This window comes from Equus caballus, chromosome 1 (genome assembly GCF_041296265.1).
Source record: "Equus caballus isolate H_3958 breed thoroughbred chromosome 1, TB-T2T, whole genome shotgun sequence".
Taxonomy (NCBI): Eukaryota; Metazoa; Chordata; class Mammalia; order Perissodactyla; family Equidae; genus Equus; species Equus caballus.
The window spans coordinates 62,605,943-62,626,162 of record NC_091684.1 but is presented as its reverse complement, the minus strand read 5'-3'; the positions used below and the strand labels follow the sequence as shown (position 1 = coordinate 62,626,162).

At 42.6% G+C, this 20,220-nt stretch overlaps 1 protein-coding gene across 2 annotated transcripts in view; it reads right to left on the bottom strand.

The window, feature by feature from the left end:
- Window positions 1-20,220, bottom strand: part of VCL (vinculin) — a 96,889-nt gene that overhangs the window by 3,074 nt on the left and 73,595 nt on the right. Inside the window, exons 12-21 of one of the 2 annotated variants that reach the window (XM_014733025.3) lie at window positions 19,160-19,359; window positions 17,659-17,787; window positions 13,846-13,995; window positions 12,126-12,234; window positions 10,692-10,994; window positions 9,358-9,482; window positions 7,574-7,759; window positions 4,623-4,826; window positions 2,381-2,584; window positions 1,892-1,996 (exon numbers count right to left, since the gene is read on the bottom strand). In XM_014733025.3, the coding sequence (XP_014588511.3) occupies window positions 1,892-1,996; window positions 2,381-2,584; window positions 4,623-4,826; window positions 7,574-7,759; window positions 9,358-9,482; window positions 10,692-10,994; window positions 12,126-12,234; window positions 13,846-13,995; window positions 17,659-17,787; window positions 19,160-19,359 (1,715 nt within the window). The remainder of the gene's footprint in view (window positions 1-1,891; window positions 1,997-2,380; window positions 2,585-4,622; window positions 4,827-7,573; window positions 7,760-9,357; window positions 9,483-10,691; window positions 10,995-12,125; window positions 12,235-13,845; window positions 13,996-17,658; window positions 17,788-19,159; window positions 19,360-20,220) is intronic. The other variant, XM_014733027.3, reaches the window with a different exon arrangement.

Here is a 20,220-nt window from a genome sequence, read left to right as displayed (position 1 = left end):
TAAATCTTCTAAAACACACAAACTTACAGGACTGGGATCACACTGGTGCTCCACCACAGAAAGTCATGGAACTTATAGATCCATTAAACCACGAATTCTTTTTTTTTTTTAATTCTTAACTATTTTTGACCCACAGACCCTTTGAGGATTTAATGAAGGCTGTGGATTCTCTCCAGAAAAAGGCTCACATGTGCAAAATTTCAGAGGGTTCATGGGCTCTGAGAGGCATAACTATGGGCTATAATTCTGGAACAGTTGATCTTTTCACCTGGTCAACAAAGAGGCTGAGGCCCATAGAGGTTTGGAGACTTGTCAACCAAACTCACACGATAGTCAGGATGAGGACTCAAAACTTCTGACTTGGAATCCTGTATTTTTTCCATTCTAACACATTGTCAGTTTCTACCTTTTTTTAAATTGTAATATTTAATGGAACATAGTAGACATTCAAAAGATACGTTTGTTGGTTAATTGATTAACTAAATAATAAGGTCTGAAACTCTGAGCCTTATCCTTCCTTCCCTGTTTTTGCCACTTCTTCTTGGGGCAGAAGAGCTCATATGACAGGAAAGAGCCCAGTGCCCAAACCCTGGCTAGAATACATGGGAGTTAGGGGTGACAATCCAGTTCCTACGGTTTGGGAGAAGAGAGGGTTAGGGTGAGAACCACTGGCTTAAAACGTGGTAGTGAGGGGTCAGGCCCATGGCATAGTAGTTAAGTTTAGCACATTACGCTTCAGCAGCCTGGGTTCATGGGTTTTATCCTGGGAGCAAACCTATACCACTCATCAGCCACACTGTGGCAGTGACCCACAATAGAAAATAGAGGAAGACTGGCACAAATGTTAGCTGAGGGCTATCTTCCTCAAGCAAAAACAGAGGAGGATTGGCAACAGATGTTAGCTCAGGGCTAATCTTCCTCAGCAAAAAAAACCCCAAAAAAAACATGGTAGTGAAAGGAGCATTACTGGCACCAAAAAGAGTAGCCGCCTTATCTCTAAAGTGCCCTTAGCCTCTGTCACCTGGCCTAGAGATCAGAGATGGTTTTTCAAACTATTTGAGTTCCTCAAAGGGAGGGATTATGTCTATTTTTTTAAATTCCTTATATAGTGGCTAATACAGTGCACATACATAGACCATGTATGATAAGCCTTGTCTGGGCAGTTCAGCCAAAGATGTGCTACCTGCCATAGGAAGAAATTGGGAGTCTGGCTCGCAGCAGAGCCTTCTAGAGAGGAGATAAGGAGAGGAAGAGGAAGAGGTGCTCAAATGAGGGCTTTCTGAAAGACCTGGGCCACATTTCCAGGAGGCAAGGAAGGAGGACAAACTCCAAGAAGTGGTTGCCAAACTACATATAAGAGGCATTGCTTAAGAGAACCCTCCCACCATCCTTACTTCAATCTCTGTCAAAGAAACCGAAAGAGAAGCACCTCCTTTGAGCTGTCATTTCAGCCTCAGCACAGGCCCCTGAGAAGCCTACACTATTCATCCTCCCTCAGGTACTTACCCAGAGAGCTAGGAAGGAGAAATTCTCTCCAGCCAAAAAGATATAGTGGGCAGGAGTAAACAGGCACTGAAGGCCTCAAGAGGGCCAAACGTAATCCAGGGGGGAAAAGAACTGAGAAGAGTCCTAACTGCTACTGATTCCAACACTTAACCTCCCTAGGCCTCAATTTCCCATCTGTAAAATAACAAAAGTTACACATGAGCCTTACTTCCCCTTCCAAATTTCTGATGCATCTCTCCAACACAGATGCCCTTCTGAGAGGGTTGAAGACTGCATCCCACATACTGAATGCTCAATTAACAGGTTAAATTTCCCCAAAGCTGAATTAATTGCTATAACTAGCAAAGAAGCTGCTGGCAAGAAACCAGAAGGAGCAGACACATACCTGCTCAGATTCCTCATCACTGATGTTGGTCCGGCCCAGCATGGTGGCCTTTACTGTGGACAGGATTTTCAGCTGGGTGCTTATGGTGGGGATTCGCTCACATACCTAAAAAGAAAATTTAATTTAGCCTGTTTCTATATTTTTCTTGCCCACAAGCTCTTTGAGGGCAAGACTTATCCACCTCTGTATTCTCAGCGGCTAGCATGCAGAAGGCACTCAGTGAATTAGCAGCAGAATTCCACTTCTTTTCTCCCTAGGATCAGTATATGCCCTGTGTCCAGAAATGGAAGCACTAAAATTTCTTTCATTTGATTAGGAAATAAACTCCTGAATCTGTTTTTCCCCCAATACACATGCATATTTCCCCTTTTATTTCTTTCCACTCTGAAGCACTGCCGCCTCCTTGCTCACCCACTTTTCTCTCTTCTGCGTTCCTCCCTCCCACACACCCTCACTCTGATTCACACACACACACACTTTCCTGAGTACCTGTAAGAGGTTGGTTCTAATGCGCTTATCTGTGCACTGCTTGGCAACCTCCTTGGCCAACCGAGTCACCTCATCTGAGGCCTTGGCGATGTCCTTGGCACATTGAATCAGTGCCCGCTTGGTACCACTGCCCCCTCTTACCAGCCGAGACATCTCAGCCATCAACAGAGCCATGCGCTTGGCTGCTGCAATGATGTCATTGCCCTAGAGAGAAGCAAAGATACAGTGTGAGCTCAGCCCACACTCTGGCCAAGTTAGGGAAGGAGGTAGAAGCACAGAGAAGAGGAGAGAGCCTGCTGCTCTAGCAGCCCTCTGGAAGAGTGAGAAGAGGATAAAATGATATGGATAGCACAGGGGAAACAAAGAGAAGAGTGACCCAGGGCACTCACCCCAGCACTCAGTGAGTGAGAGTGAGAGTGAGAGAGAGAGAGAGATCACCCGACTGAAAAAAGGAAGACCTGGATCTTAATCTGAAAGGACAAGATGTGCGCCCCAGGCACAGCACTAAACAAGCATGTCAGCATCTCCAGGTTAATCATGTCAATAAAATATCAATAAAATGGGGCCAAGAAGTTGGTTAAACAGGCATTTTCCTTTCTATAGGGGAAAAGCAGTAGAGCTGGCCTGAGGGGAAAATACAGAGGAGGCTTTTTTTCCAGATGCTGAAATCATCCTCTTCATCCTTACACTTGTTACAAATAGCAGCCAAGGACTACCGCTGCTGAACTAGAACTTAAAACCCCAAGTAACTATTATCAGCCTTGGTGATAAAAAATATATTTCCTGACCTAGACTACTCCTTCTCTCCCTCTATTGCCTCTTTGTCTTGCCTGCCTTATTTTAATTTTTCACATTTAAAAAGGCCAAGAATCAACCCTTCAGCCCCTCAGCTAAGTGGCTTCAATTAAAGAAACCTTTAGCTAAGAGGATGCTGGGGGACATATCAAGAAAATAAAATCATGAGCCAAGCTGTAAATGGAACCCCCCATGCCAACTAATAGCAGTTTATCTTAGATTTGGCATTTTATCTTAGTTTATCTTAGATTTGGCATAAAACCCTCATGGGTCATAATAAAGAATTGCACAAGTAATTTACTTTATATCCTAAAAGGTTCATCTTTTGGCTGGTAACAACCAAAAATAACAACTGCCATGTTCAAAACCACCTGAAAGGCCAGGACCTCCTCATTTTTCCCCTCATGCTTTTCAATTTCTATATGATGCAGTGAGGCATACACAAACCATGCCACTGCAGGGCACTCTGTGAGAGATCACCATGGGCACCAGAAAGTGGCTGATCGTTTATGCTGGAAGGCGTGTAACATCTCAGGCAGTAACTGAAGCCAGAGAGAACACAGGTATGGGAAGAAGTCATGAGAATAGGGTGTGTTAGACAAGGCCGTCTGGGCCCACCTCTTCCAGTGCAGACCTGGGATCACTATAGAACTTCATGACCTTGGTTAGAAGACAGTATAGTGCCAGGGTTAATTATTACCCAACACTCTTCAAACCCTTTCTTCTTGCAACATGCCACCTTCAAAGGGAAAAAAGTGATCAGCCCACCCCTATACCCGAAACTAGCCTTGGTTCAGTCCCCAAGGCCAAAGCTCTATTACTGCTTGTCCTGCAGCCTTGAGTGCTCTCTGTTCCCCATTCCCATCCTCTCTCACTGCAACACCTGGACAGGCAGTCAGTGAAGCCCCTTTCCATATGGGTTCCCATTAAGGCCAGCATCTGCCACACAGCCAAGTGCAGGGCAGCAAGCAGTCCTCCCCAGAGACCCTGCCATATGAAGCTGCTTCTCATCCTGATCAACTCTGCCTGAGCCATCAGTGAGAGATCAGCAGGGGCGGGGGTGGCAGGCAAAGCTCAATGATCAGGCCAGGTGACTTCTTACTGGTCTACAATGGTTCCTGACCTGCAAGTCATTGAGAGATGCATCCACGGCTTCCCAAGGGATTTAAAGTTCCCAAAGTGCCCACAAGGTCAGTAACAAAAGGAATCCTTTCAAAAAGTGACCCCATCTCTCACTAGCCCCCAAACATAAATGCAATCCAATTAATCTGGTATTAGCAAACCTATCAACTTGTGAAGCCAGTCCTAACAACAAGGTGCAGACAGACAGATGCCCACCCTGCTCAGACTCACAGGACCCGCACAGATCATGAGTGATGCAATGTGTCAAGGCTGCACATGGCCGGATGCATATGGAGCAGCCCCAACTGGGGGTGCTAATCAGTACCTTACTAGACCACTTGGTAGCTTCCCGATGCAATGACTGAGCCGCGGCCAGAATGGGCTGGTTGACCGGCTGATTGGATGGCATTAACAGCAGCTCAGGTTCGTAATCGTCTTCCATGTCAGGGGGGACAGGGAACCCAACAGCATCGGCCGCATCTGCCTCAGCTACAACACTTAGACCCACCTCAGCGGCTGGGTTACCCGGCTTTGTCGATGGCAGGAAGGATGAGAAACAGGGACAGTGTTAGTAAGAGCAGGAGGACTTGGGAAACTGAGCTTCAGCTGGTTTAGTAACCAAAGCTTGCCTAGGATGGGAAAGAAAACGGCATATTCTTCAGGAGCCAGATGACCAAGCTCCACAAAAGGGGGAATTCTCAGCCTCCAGCACCAGTCCAACCTACCCTGTTCATAGTGAGTGAAGGAAAGAGATTCACTCCAGTGGCAAAGGGTTTCCAGAGAAACATTTATACCAAGAAAGCAAGTGGCATTCCTTCCTTTTTTATTCACTGACTGCCAAAGTTAAACTTGCCAAGAGTAATTCTCACGACAGAACATTTTTGAGACACCAAACAACCCAACAGTAGTATCTGATTACTTTTAAAAGGAATCCAGAGGGAAAAAGTAAATGCAGCCACAGAAGTTGCTTTGAACAAAACAAAGTGACACCTGCTGGCTCATATGGACACTGTTCTACATGTTCTTGGACACAGGCAGTGACTTGAGTCAGCTCTGTAGCTGCCAGACACACATTATTATTTCCCTCAGGAGTTAAAAGTCCCAGAATTAAAAACAACACATTGGAGGCAACAGATATATCAAACCAGGAAAGAGGCAGGACAGCAAACATGATAGTGACTGAAAAGGACTTATTAAGTACCCTACAATCACCCAGCTGGAAGGGGGCTCGAGAAGTGATCCAGCCTCCATCTTACGGAAAACCCACACCTCAGACCAGCTCTCTATCCCCTCAAGATGTTCAGAGACAATGCTTCCACAATCTCATATTGAATCCATTGCTAGTACAAACTCAGAAAGCTGTTCTTTGGGTACAACCTAAATCTCTCCTGTTGCAAAATAGGGTTCCCACTCACCTCAAACTCAATTTACATATTTAATAGATAACACATGGACTTGGCAACTGACCAAGGCTGAACTCAGAAGAGACCAAAATTGGTGCCCATGAGAGAACAGAATCCAAGCAGGGAGAGAATGAATTTAATACCAGGGATGGGAATTCTGAAAGGCCAGGGGAAGAGGCAAAGGGATCAAATGCTAAAACAGGCTAGAGAGGAAAGAAAATAAAAGGAATTGCCCCAATGAGGCCAAAACCACTTATGTGAATAATGGTGAACACAGGTTCTTTATATCAACCATCTTTAATCAAGAGGAGTAGGAGTTTGTGTGGAATTATACTGGCGGTTGCTATCACTCCTAAAAGTCTTATCTGGCACAGAAAACTGTCTCCAAAAGGTGACGACAAAGTTGGAGGATTCAGGGTCAACAAGGGATTCAGGTACCATCGAAATCCTTTCACCTAACCTCTGCCTCAACTGGGACTCATCCCCATTCCTTGGAGGAGAGGCTAGCTCACTGCTGCTGGGATTCAGAGTCCCAAAGTATACAAAGACAGATAGATTGACAGATACTACAAACACATACCTCCACCCACCTCCCCAAACACACATGGTTCAAGCAGCTCCTGACTTCACACAGCTCATAGTCAGCAATCCTCTGATGCTCCAAACCTCCAGAGACAGTCAGACCTAAGGATTTCTGGCCACAAATGGCAGATTAGGGTAAATAGGTAGGCTGAAGCTGCCTGCCTCTTAAATTTTATCTTTACAATTCATGTATATTCTACTTCACGATGTATCTGGGTTTATTTGTAATCAAACTTAAATTTCCTTTAAAACCTTTGAGTAAAACCAAGTTTCATTTTCATTGTCACCCCAACCCCCCTCCTCACGTGCATGCTAATGGTCCTAGGGGTGTGCATGTCCCAGTTGGAGAGAGAAGATTATAAACAATTCCACAGGTTGGACCTGACCAGCAAGGTCACCATTCTGTCTTAGAACCTGGGCTCACAGCTAATGGTTCAGAAAAATAGTTAAAAAACAAAGGTCAATTTCCCAGTCTGAAAAAACCCAAGATCAGTTGCATGTGCAGGAAGTCCCTAAGGAACTACATTCAATACAAGAGTTTGAGATGGCTGAGGGTTTGAAAAGAAAAAAGGCAAATAGTTGGTGGAAATAAAGATCTAGGGTCATATTAGAAACAGTTTAGAACTGACTTACAACTACATTTCACTGCAAGGTTAGTAATAATATTTAGCTCTTATCTGGAAAAGCTACCACTCACTTTTAGGGGAAAATAAGCAAAAGTTATTCATGAGGCATGACTTGCTGTGGCATCCAAATTTTCACCAACCACATTAATATTTACACTTTCAGATTTGTTTAGTTGGAGTTAGCCTAGAGCTGTCTTGAGTTGAGGAGTAAGATGATTCTGAGAAAAGGACAAAGCACAGGCTTCTAACACAGTAATCTACTTGCTTGCAAACATTTCATCTAGCTGCAGCAGAGCCCACAGAAGACAGTGTCATGTTTGGAGTGCTGATAATTAGCAAGAGAGCATCTAAAAACATTCAGCAATACTAAGAAAGAAAAGCAATTTCTAAAAGACACCAAACGTCCAGCATGAGGGCAGCTGATGCTCTAATGGACAGAGGAAAGAGACTCTCAAGCCACAGGCATCCTAGCTCTCACTTTTGCTGCCAGAAGGAGAAACCATCAAGCACCAGAAACATCTCACTAAACTACTATAAGAGGATCACATGACTGGCAACAACAGGAACCAAAGCAGAGAGAGGAGGACTTTCCAAATAGATTCTTCTTCCTGGGCTGTAAGCATGGTTCTTCATCCTTTCTCAACAAGAAAAGCTTCATCACTCACCTTGCTGGACCATTTGCGAGCTTCATCATGGAGTTGCCTGGCAGCCATCATCATTGGCTGATTAATCACCTCCCCAGCTTTCTGCTCAGGGAACTCTTCGTCCTTCTCCTCCGGTGGTGGGGGTCTGGGGGGAGGGACCTCTCCCTCAGGCAGAGGTGGTTTGGGAGGAGCAAGCTCATCTGTCAGCTAAGAAACAATTACTAGGTTGTAAGTAAAGCCCTAGGAACTACTACCCGCTAGAATTCTTTCCTTTCCTCTAAAAAGCATCCCCAGAAAAGCCACCCACATTCACTCCATATAAGACCACCCAAACTGAGCACAAAGACCACCTGCTTCAATCTCAACAGAAGCATACTTTCTTCCTTTTTCCTCGATAAAAAGCTAGCTGCTACTGTTTTGGACATATCCCAGAGTGGCATGCACAGTACTACCAGACCAAGGATTCTCAAAGAAGATCTAAGTTCTGGTTCTGACTCTGTTGAGGGGCCGCTACATAGGCAAGTAACTTCTCCCCTGGGCCTTAGGTTCCCCTCTGTCAATGAGGGGTAGCTAGCCAAAACAGCCTCTAAGATCTTGATTCTAAACGTCATGACTATTGACCACAAAAGAAGCTGTTCTCCAAAAGAGCCCTCTCCCTGGCCCTAACCACCCACCAACAGGCCAGCTGGAAAGAATCAAGCACTGGAAGCTAGGGGAGCACTATTCCTTAACCAGGGGCACAATGATCCAATTTTGTCCTCAACCAACTTAGAAACTTACATCTTTTACTGACATTAAATATGAGAAAGTAAATCAAGAAGAGTAAATCATATCATTGCCTTGATAAACTATTCCCAAGGTCAAGCTATTTCCAGTGCTGTTAGTTAGAGTAAATGTCTAAAAATAATCATTATTTCTTTTTTTTTAAAGATTGGCACCTGAGCTAACAATTGTTGCCAATCTTTTGGGGTTTTTTTCTGCTTTTTATCCCCAAATCCCCCCAGTACGTAGTTGTATATATTTTAGTTGTGGGTCCTTCTAGTTGCGGCATGTGGGATGCCGCCTCAGCATGGCCTGATGAGCAGTGCCATTTCCATGCCCAGGATCCGAACCAGCGAAACCCTGGGCTGCCGAAGCATAGCATGCGAACTTAACCACTCAGCCACGGGGCTGGGCCCTAATCGCTATTTCTGATTCTAGGACTTGTATATGCAAGATATTGCCCAGCTAACCTCCCCCTAAACCATTTACCTATGAAAGAATAAATTCATGGTACTTTGGGGGGCATCAAAAGATTTTAAATTACAGTTGGGAAAAAGTAAGCTTTTCTTTTAAAAAAAAGGATTGTATTACTTTTATTACCAAAAAAATCAAGTAAAGGAAAGAAGAATATACACAAGAGTCTAACCACCTCAGTTTTGCCATCATCAACTGGGAACACATGGAATCTCCTCACCACATAATAAGCTGAGCAGTTTATTTTCCCACTCCTCACTAACTTGCCCACTAACTCATCACTCAACACATCCACACTTACCAAAGCCAGCTCCAGTGCTCCTATCACTCCCCATCAGAGTAGGCCAACACCACAGACCCCACCTACCCAGCATACCACATGCATAAGCACTGGGTTGGGACTCCACTAGATTTAGGAATGAAAGTCAAGTTGCACCTCCAACTAAGCTTCAAGTAAAAGCTAAACAAAGCCACACAGTGATTGAGGCTCCAGAACAGTCTACCTCTTCTCTTGCCACAGTCCCAGCACCCTGCTGCTCAATTCTCCCCATCTCTCTGAATTTACTTACGCGGAGCTGCTCAAGGTCTGGTGGAGGAGGCGGGAAGTCAGGCTCCTGAGGTTGGAAGGCTTCTCTGACCTTGGCAACAGCTCCCAGGATCCTATATCCTGAGTCCAGGAAGCTCTTTTGCAGGCCTAAACACAAGACACCCTCACTTTTGGCTGGGCAGGTCAGTGCCCTTGGAGCACTGTCTGTCCAGCAGAAGAACTGGTTTCCATTAACAAAAGCTGGGTATGAAGCTTCCAGTAAGCATCACAGGCAATGAGTAAGAGTAAGGCAGATGCCCTGAGGCCTACAAAGAGTCAGAAGTGTCACAAACCAGCTGTGCCCTATAGTGCTCAGGGGGCCTTCTTGCCTATACAACTAATAAGAATTCAGGACATTCCTGGGTGTGAAAACTTTGGGCTCAGGTGGTGCTCATCATCTCTCATGATGAAGCAGTCAAGAGATAAGCCTCAACTCAGAACAGGGCAATGTCAGTTTCAGATTGGGCACAGTCCCTAGAGTACTTCTCAACTTTCTCCCTACCCCTTTGCTTCACCTGGCATTCAGCTTATTAACCCCTATGTTGAGCTGCTGCTACTGTCCAGTCACCTGGAATTCAGGAATCTACTCAAGCTATTAGAGACTCCAGTTAGGAAACTGAGCTTGTCCTTAGTGAAGGTGGATTAAAGATACTAGAAAGATTCTGCCTGGGCTAGGGATGAATACGGCAGCCCCTCCTTCCTACTCTTTCACGATAACTGGACTCTACTCATAGACGAGGCTACAAACATTGGATGCTCAGAACAGGAAGCATTCAGATGTTTCGAACCAAAGGATTGGTAATATCTTGAGTAGTACTGAAAATACGATCAAAATTCAGCTAAAGAAAACCCAGATTCTTTGGTATAGGACCAGGATAATCACCTAGGAGATGACAGGTCAACTTAAGCCCTCCAGATTTGACAGAAGCGGAAAATGTTTTCCAGAGAAAAAGCATATTAAGAAAAGTAACGCTCGTTACATAAGCTAAACAGTTGGTAAACTGTTTATCATATATCTTTTGAGAAATTTCCAAAATAATGACTAAACAGGGCCGGAGCTATTTAGTCAGACAACATTAAGAAAGTGCAGAGAAGTTGGTCCAGAGTAACTTACAACCCTGCCAATGATGCAGAAAATATTCTGTTCAATATCTTTTGGACAGAAAAAGATTAATCTAGCATTCTCAAACTAAGTGTCTGTAGTTTTTGCTCCCAGATTTTGTATGTGGTGGTCGTGGGGTGCATATTTTCTCCCCACCCTGTCAACTTCCTGAGTTAACTTCCCAGCTGAGGTGAACCACACCAGGCATTGCTTACCAGGATCAGAAATGTTTCCAGCCACAGCCTTTGCATCCATTACCATTGGGGAGATAGTTTTGCTCAACTCATCAGAGGCAGCTTTCACAGCCTCACGGAACTTGGGATCCTCAGAGTTCTCCACCTCCCTCTTAGCCACCAGCAGGATCCGGTTGGCCCGACGGGCAATGCTGGTTGCCCCAGCGACCAGCATCTGAGGCTGAATATTGGCCATGGCTACTTTACACTTGTCCAGATCTTTTTTAATTGCTTCTTCGGAAGCATCCAACAAAGATTTGGTATCAATGGCTTCGTCCACCAGCCCTGTCAGGAGAACAGAAATAGAATTTAGTTTCTATTTTAGAAGAACAGAGATTCCAAAAGCCCGTTGTCCACTCAAGTTTCTCATGTGAAAGTACAAGATCCAGAATTCTCTCATTCAGCTCAAAGCCCTTCTTACACAATCAAAAGCTTCCAGGTGAATACCATAGTTAAAAAAAAGTGCAGATGTAGCCTAGGAGGCCAGAGAGACTCAGAGCATTTATACCAACTTTGGTCACTGGTCTTCTCGTATCTACCACAGACAACCAGAAATGTAACGACATCAGGAGGAAACAAAAATTACGTCCGAAACCTTCACCGCATCATCACCACCTTATCTGTTAATAATTTTTTCTCCCTTCTTGTCTCACTCCCCAGCCATCTGTTGCTTGTTGGCAGCTTGTATTGCCCAAGATGAGCCACGCGGAGGATTCCAGTAACCCTAACAGCCTGTTTCTTGTTTCTGTTACCTCTCTTCAGACACCTCAGGAGCTCCACTTTCATCTCTGGCTGCTGTGGATCTCTGTCACAGCAGGTTCTGCAGGGAAGCAGAAGAGCATGCATCCCTCTTTTCTTCCCTCGTCTCCTATCCCTCCCTCCATAGAGAAGGAAGATGATTCAGAGCTGCCACTTCAATTGCACAGACACAGGTTTGTTGGTGGTTGGTTTCTCCTTTTTTAAAAAAACTATGTAGTTGATAAGTTGGAGGAAACTCTGAGACAAGTTGTGTTAAATGGTAGCTATTGTAGTTCCTTGAAATGTGAATCCACTGAAAATGACAGGGACACTTAGTGTATCCACAAACACCGCCTCTCAGCCTCTGAAACCAAACTCTGGCTCAGACTGAGCAAAGACACTATTCAAAGGGGAGATAGGAGCTGTAACAATAAACATCACAGCAGGAGGACAGTATTAAAACAAAAGAGACTCAAAGAGTCTCTCTTCGGACAAAGTTGCAAGGCTCGAATGAGAAACCGCTGCTGCTCAGTAGCCCTAGTCAGGGCCAAGTACACTGTCAAGCACATGACCATCCCTTTATCCAGTTACAGCTGAGTAACATAATCCGTCCAGCTTGAGTTTCTCAGAACTTATTTCTCATAGGTTAGACAATAAGAACTTTGCGCACAGCTCTACCTGTCATTTTTTCAACATTATCAATCCACTGGTTCTTCATGGTCTCAAAATGTTCATAAGCAGCTTGATTTCCAGGATTCCTAAGTAAGATGCGAGCAGCTGAGACGACCTGGCAACGACAAAACAACCCTTTAAACACCAGAGCACCCTCCCACTCAAACACAAACTTTCAGTTACGATTCCCCTTCTTTACCTATAGATGGCACTGTAAAGCCAAAAACCAGCAAGTCTCTTTTCAGACTGAACACATTAGGTTTGGTCTCATAAACAGCACCCCAGAATAGGCCCTCACAAAACATTTTACAGTCACAGCCTGATTTTAAGAAGGTAATAAAGTAACAAAGTAAATGAGTGTTCACTTAATACTTTAGGACATACACAAAATTGACATATATTTAAGCCCTTGATGTCAACTCTTCCATTTTAAAAAGCACCATGAAGAAAGATACCAAAAATTACTTAAAATTGATAGGAATATTTATAACAAATAACTGTCTACAGTTAACAAAGTGCTCTCACATCCATTATCTTACTGAATCCTTACAACAACCTTATGAGAGAGACAGGATAGGTAATTTCTCTACAGATGCAAAACCAAGGCTCAGAAAATTTAAGTGAGCTCCCACCCAGTCAGTTAGAGCACTTGGGGAAGGAACTAACATTTATCAAGTATTTGGTAAGTTACAGGCTGAACAAGCATCCTCTTAATCCTCAAAACAATCCATTAGGAAGGAATTATCTCCATTTTACAGATGAAGAAACTCAAAGTCACAGAGGATTCAGGTCCAGATCTGTCTCCAAAGTCCTTACTCTTCGTACAAATGGTGTTTTAAATCTAGTTTTCTGTTTCCTTTTTTTTAGGAATCTGAGTTTTATATAGAAATCCTATGTTTTACGTTTACGTTCCATGTTTTATGGAAGTTTCTAAAGAAACTTTAGACATGTTCATATTATACAGTTTTTTTAAAACTATGATTTTTCAAGAGAATCTGACTTATTAATATGTCATGTGGCCAAAAGTTGAACAATTAGAGACGTGCTTATTTCCCTGTCTCTCCTGCAAGTCCCCACCAAAGCCAGTATCACAAATCTATAAAACCTAGCACAGTTCCTAATGCATTATAGGTACTCAGTATATATCTGCTGAATACATGAATGAAAAAATAATGCATTTTGTATATTTTGATTAGAATTAAAAATGCACAAACATCACACCAAACGATGTTGAACTGGTATTTTTAGAAACACCTATCATTTACTGAACTTTAATTCCTGTCCAAATTGTTTTCTTTTGTTCTCACTCTTCTAGTATACTAGCTCTATCTTGGTTATATAATTAAGTAGAAAAAAGAAAATAAGTTATGGACACAACGGAATTTTTTAAAAGTTCCCTCAAAGAGATATGGGGAAAGGCATAAGCTCTAAAATCAAAATAAACTAACCTCTCAAGATTATCCAAATATTTCCCTTATGTGTGTTGTGTGTGTGTGTGGGGGGGGAGGTGCTTTACTAGTTTTTTCTACTTTGAAAATTAATCTATAATCATTGTAAAAAACTTCAAACAATATAAAAATGATTTTGACACTATGGATATGAGTGTTTTTTCCATGACATTTTATGTAAATGTTCAAAAATGTACAAAAACTGTTCCATAATTAACCTTCTTTACTGAATACTATATGGTGAATATTAAAATGATGAAGAGTGAGCAAAACCCAACCTGGGGTGTGAGTTCTCGGGCCGTCTTCACTGACGCCTGAATGCCTTCCACTGTTGATTTATTAGCAGTTCCAACAGCAGCTGCCTTCTCTGCTGTGGCACCAAGCCTTCCTGAATGGTTTTCAAAATTAGCTGCTCTCTCATCAAATACCTTGAGGAAAAAACAAAGACATAAAGAAAATTTATTTCAATAAAAAGGCTCAAGCAGCCAAAAAGTCTCTCTTTAAGCAGAGGCAGCAACTGCTCAAGCAAAGACTTTAGAAATGACATCAAACCCTCAATAAGACAACAATCAAACACCAAGTGTTGCCCTTGCTATATCTCCTCAGAGGTTTGGCCATAAGCATCATCTGCGTGCACGTGTGCACACACACCCTTGAATTTCAGTGCAACCAGTGCTTACCAAGTGCAAACAGGACATACAGCACTCTGCAGTCTGCAATAGGGAGTGAAGTCTTCACATTTTGGAAATAATTCCCATTTCCAAAAGGCTTATCCTCTAGTTTCAAAAAGACAAGCAAACCCACTCCAGGTTCCAGTGTAGGTGGCTGGGTGTATTAAAAGCCAAGAATATCCATGGAGTCCTAAACAGAGCTCCAGTCTCCTCAGGGCAGCATCTTTCACATATCCCATTACCATTAATGTTGTAAAACTCTGCCCTGACCTCCATGGAAAAAACGATAACTGGTGCTCACACTCAGGCGTGACACAAGGGTGAGGATGGCTAACTTTTACTACCCCAAATGTAAAACCATCTACTGAATTATTTATTCAGTTCTCACATTTTTAAAAAGTTAACTTTTCCTTCAACAAGGATATTATACAAGGTTGCATACCATGAAAAGGACGATTTAACTTAGATGAATTGACAAAAACTCTGTCATCTGTTTGGATAACATTATTAGAATTGATGCCTAAAATAGCAAAGTATACCAAACAGCACTGGTTCAGGTTTATACTATACACAGAGCATGTCAGGAAATGCCTGGCAGAATGCTTCCTCTTCTTTGCCTCCTCCTCAAGGTCTACCTGCCCACAATTAGAGACTAGTTCTGGCTCCTGGCAGACGATCTCTAAAGGCCTCCTGGCTCAACAGCAGGCTCCAATCTCATTGCCAGGGTTCTGTGTTTACCCACTCAAGTCTCTTCCCTATTCTGGCCTCTGGTTTGGATTCAGCTACCTGGTTTGTGCATTTAATGCTCAGAACCTCTGCCTAAATCTCTGTCCTGTCTCCTGGCCTCAGTCCTTGTTTCTCTCCTTGGCTGGTGTCCCACACTCTGGATCTACAGGGCTTTTCCCTACCTTGGTTGATCGTCTGGATCCCAGCCCATGTCTGCTGCTCCCCCTGATTAAACCGTCTGCTTAGCTTGCTTTTCTCGTCACTCAATCAAAATGTACTGATCACCTATTATGTGCCAGACCCTGGAGTAGGTGCTGAAGATACAAAGATGAATAAGACGTAATTTCTGCATCTCAAGGAGTTCACTCCTAGTGGGGTATAAAAGGTCCATAAGCAGATATTTATAATAGAGTGTGCTACGTGCAATAACACAGCTAAGAACTGACAGCATGGGAGTAAAAGGAAAGGCACCTAACCCATCCAGGAAGTATAGGATAACAGGATAAAGAACAAACAGGAATTAGCTGAAAAAGAAGGTAATTAGGCAGAGAAACAGAAAGAACAAAGACATGGAAGGGAGAAAGGATAGAGTATGCAGGAAACTATAAGCAATTAGATATTGCTGAGGCATGAACTGAGAGGCAGGGGTTTGTGGGAAACAGATATAGAGACAGTATTAGAAAACAGATCATAGAGCTCGGGCTTTATTCAGTAAGAAAGGGAAGGCCCACTGAAAGGTGTAAGCAGGAAAATATCTGGGTCAGATCTCTATTTTTATTTTATTTGTGGCCAAGTGACAGATTCAAAGAAAAGCAGCCAGAGCTGAGCAGTCATACAGGCAGCAAGGGACAAGGTTCAGAACTAGAGCTGTGGCAACATGAATGGAAAATGGAAATGATTCAAGAAATATTTGTGAAATCAAATTAGCTTGCCTTAATTTATTGGTGTAGGAAGATGAAGGGAAGGAAACGGTCAATAGTGACTCACAAATAGATTTCCAAGAAAGAGACAAGAAGGAGGCTAACGCATGCTAAGGTAAGCTATGAAACACCTGGGTGGAGATTACCAGTAGATAGTAGGATCTACTAGTCTGAAACTCAAAGAAGTCTGGAACGAAAAATAGCAAATCACCCCAGCCTAAGGGGACCAGGAGCTGAACAGCCCAGTAATCTAGGCTAGAGAAACAAAACGGGGGTCATTAAGCAAACAAGAATAACACAGTTCTACAGTGTCTTGGTTGCCTGACCCAACCCCTTCTCCTTTGCTCCCAATACTATAGAGGCTGGAAAACCAAATACTTGCTTCCTTAAACTCTTTTGCATCTTAGGTAACTATGTGACAAAGCTCTAGCCAATGAGACATAAACAAAAGTCTCCTGGAGGATTTCTGGGAAAGCTGTTACTTTCATTCATTCAGTATCAACATATCAACATATGCCAGGCACTGTTCTAAGAATTAGGAATAAAGTAATGACAAAACAAAGTTCCTGCCCACAAAGAATTTTCATGATAATGTGAGGAAGACAGACAAACAAAAAACAAGGTAAATACATCAAATGTTGATAAATGCTGAGGAGAAAAGTAGGATATAGAGATTAGGAAATTCCTGGGAGTGGGGGTGGAGGTGGGGTTCCTATCTTAGGTGGTGACCCAAAAGTGACATTTTAGTAGAAAGCTGAAGAAAGTGAGTAAATACATATAGTTATCTATGGAAAGATCAGAGAGAACAATAAGTACAAAGGCCCCAAGGTTAGAACATATAAACATAATCAAGGAATACTGGGAATACAATGCAAGGAGGTTAATGTAGACAGAGGAGCAGGAAGGGGAAGAGTTATACCACACAAGGTAAGAGAAGCAGACGGGGGACCAGATGCAGTGGTGTACCAAATCCACCGCTTGTACCAACTCACCCAGCTCACACAAGCCAAATGTGCCCATCTCTTTCCAACCCTGCTTTCAGTGACTTCACATTGAAACAGCCATGATAGGAATATTTAAATTATGGAAATCAACAAACATTACAAATCAAGGCTTTTTGCTTTTTGGGTTTTTTTTCCTGGAGAGTTTGGCTATGAGCACATCACTGCCCTCACTGTTTATTGTAAGGACTCTGGCTTCATGCTGGGTCAGGGAGGAGTCAGTGGAATGGTTTAAGTAGATGAACAACATCAAATGATTTCAAAGGATCACCCTGACTTCTGTGTTGAGAATAAAGTGCCCTAATAAAAGGGATAGTTATGACTGGAATGCACCCATCCCTTATTTCTTATTGCCTTGAACATAAGGCCTAGGGTTGTAACAGCCATCTCATGCTATGATGAAAAGACCAAGAAAATCACAGAGATGCCAGCTTTCATGGTGTCAAGTTGCTGAACCAAGGCTATCTTTCTCTATATTTCTTGTTATCAGATGAGAATCTAATCTATTTGCTTTAATCTCTGACAGTCAGGTGCTTGCAACTAAAGACATGTCCTAAAGACATTCCTAACTGATACACTTGGTGTCTAAGAGAAGAGGTAGCAGGGCCTTCCCTCTCCCACTCTTCTACCTTTCATCTGCAATTTCCCAACCATTGTCCCTGATGTACACTGTAATCACATTTTACCTTTACAAATAAATAATCAATAAATAAATGTATGTGTATGTGTGTATGGCTAGCAAACAGAAGAAATGGAAGACCTCAGATATTCACCTCTTCCCTATTGGGTGCATCAGGGGGTGCAGTGGCCGCAACTGCCAACAGCTTGATGGGAGTTGTGGTATCGCTGAAAACATCTGACACCTCCTGAGTCATGGCCTCCTGCATCCGGGCTTTCAGATCCTTAAAAACATTGTTTACAAATAAAAATTTCCAAAAATATTCCAGAAGCACATCCGACAGTGTTCTCACTTCACTGACACGTTCATTCATTCAATAAATATTTATTGAGTATCAACTATGTACACAGCACTAAGCTAGCACGGAACAGGTGTAAGATATGAATCCTGCCCTCTAAGCGATTAGAGTCTAATAGGAGAGGTAAGACAAGACCTACATTTCCCTAGAAATTGTTCCACCCAATCAAGAAATCTTACTTCTTTTCTTGGTGGCCTCCAATAAACAATACTGAGAATCATGGGGTTGAGCCCAAAGAAAGCTCTGAAACGAGATGGAGCTCCTCACCATTCTGAATGCTAGAGGGGCCTGATAATGACCACAGTAACTGTAAGGATTGTTTGGTGGGTGCAGTGCCAAATTTCTAAGCATTTTGTTACATTAGGAGGAAAGAAATCAAGAATGGGAATTTTTTTGATACATGTTTTTTCAGTTAAGTTTATAGAAAAACTGATAACATATATGTATCCAATTCTTAACTAGGTCTAAAGAAGTCCCGAAAAACATCCTTTTCATAGTTATCACACTTAGTCCAATCTGTTTTCTGGATTTATACAAAGAAGTCACGGGGCCAGCCCGGTGGCACAGCGGTTAAGTTTGCATGTTCCGCTTCAACGGCCTGGGCTTCGCCGGTTTGGATCCTGGGTGCGGACATGGCATTGCTTAGCAAGCCATGCTGTGGTAGGCGTCCCACATAGAAAGTAGAGGAAGATGGGCATGGATGTCAGCTCAGGGCCAGTCTTCCTCAGCAAAAAGAGGAGGATTGGCAGCAGATGTTAGCTCAGGGCTAATCTTCCTCAAAAAAAAAGAAGTTTCAATCGCCTCTCACTGTTTCTCAAGGTGGGTGGCATTTACTGGCTGGTGATACTTGAGGTGGTTTTTAGGTGTTAAAAAGACAAATGTTTTTATTTTAATAATTACATGTTTCTTATAAAGAATATTAGAAAAAATATAACTAGGTCACCAAGCTCATGGTTTCAGGATTACTAGAAGGTTTTCTTTTAAATAAATTTATTTAAGTTTAAAAAAAGAGTCCATTTTAAGAAAAATATTGATTAAATAAAAAGTACAGGTGATAGGTGGATGGAGCAAATTCAAAATAGCTCTTCACTGAGTGAAACATGGGAAATATAACTTTAGTTGCTGTCACTGGTGAGCTTTTTCCTAATAAGCTGTGGATTTCCTTATATCCTTGGTCACACTCTTTTCACTTTCCCTAGACTCAGGAAATGATATATTTTAAAAAACTCTCTCCCTCCCTAGTTTTTCAATAACAGTAAGCATAAGAAATGTAATGATATGTACTCCTGAGTTTTACCTTTAAAGAGTCTTGGAGCTGAGATGCAAGTGCTCTCGCCTGAGGACTCTCCCCTTCCCCTCTGGCAGCCAGGTCAGCCAGCTGGGCCGTCAGCTGGTCCACTCGGTCACACTTTGCAAGAAGATCTTGGCGATAAGGCCCCATCATGACATTAGCCAGACGATGCCCTTCGGCCACAAGCCCCCGGATGGCAGCCTGACCTGGACCAAGAAGAAAACACTGAAACTCACAAAGACCTGGAGAAGGTACCTACAGTGCCATTCTGGTAAGTTGTTTTTTTTTTTTTTTAACAGTAACACTTAGTGGGTTTTTTTACCCTGACAATAGAAAAAAATGTGAGACATACAGAAAAGTATAAATAAAAGTAGATAAACCACCCATAGTCCTTTCACCCAGAGATTGGCACATTTGAACATTTCCTTCCAGTCTTTTTCAATGCCTTGCAAGTCCTATACACACATACAAAATTGGGATTATACTATACATTAACTTTTATTCCTTGTTTCTTTTAATTTAATGCAAGCATTTTTCCACATCATTAAATATTCTTCAAAAATAATTATCTAATGGGGCTGGCCCCGTGGCCGAGTGGTTAAGTTCACGCGCTCCGCTGCAGGCGGCCCAGTGTTTCGTCGGTTCGAATCCTGGGCGCGGACATGGCACTGCTCATCAGACCACGCTGAGGCAGCGTCCCACATGCCACAACTAGAGGAACCCACAACGAAGAATACACAACTATGTACCGGGGGGCTTTGGGGAGAAAAAGGAAAAAATAAAATCTTAAAAAAAAAAAATAATAATTATCTAAAATTTATGTAATATTTTATCATATTAACCACAATTATTTGGCCATTTGCTTATTACTAAACATTTATACTGTTTATATACACTCTTGTATGTAACTCCTTAGAAACATCTCTAATTATTTCTTAGAATAAATTCCTATAAGTCAAATTGCTGATTCAATGGGTATGAACATTTTTAAAGCTCTTGACATATTATATGAAATTAACATTCAAAAAGTTTGTACCAATTTATTCCTCCACCAGTAAATTATATGT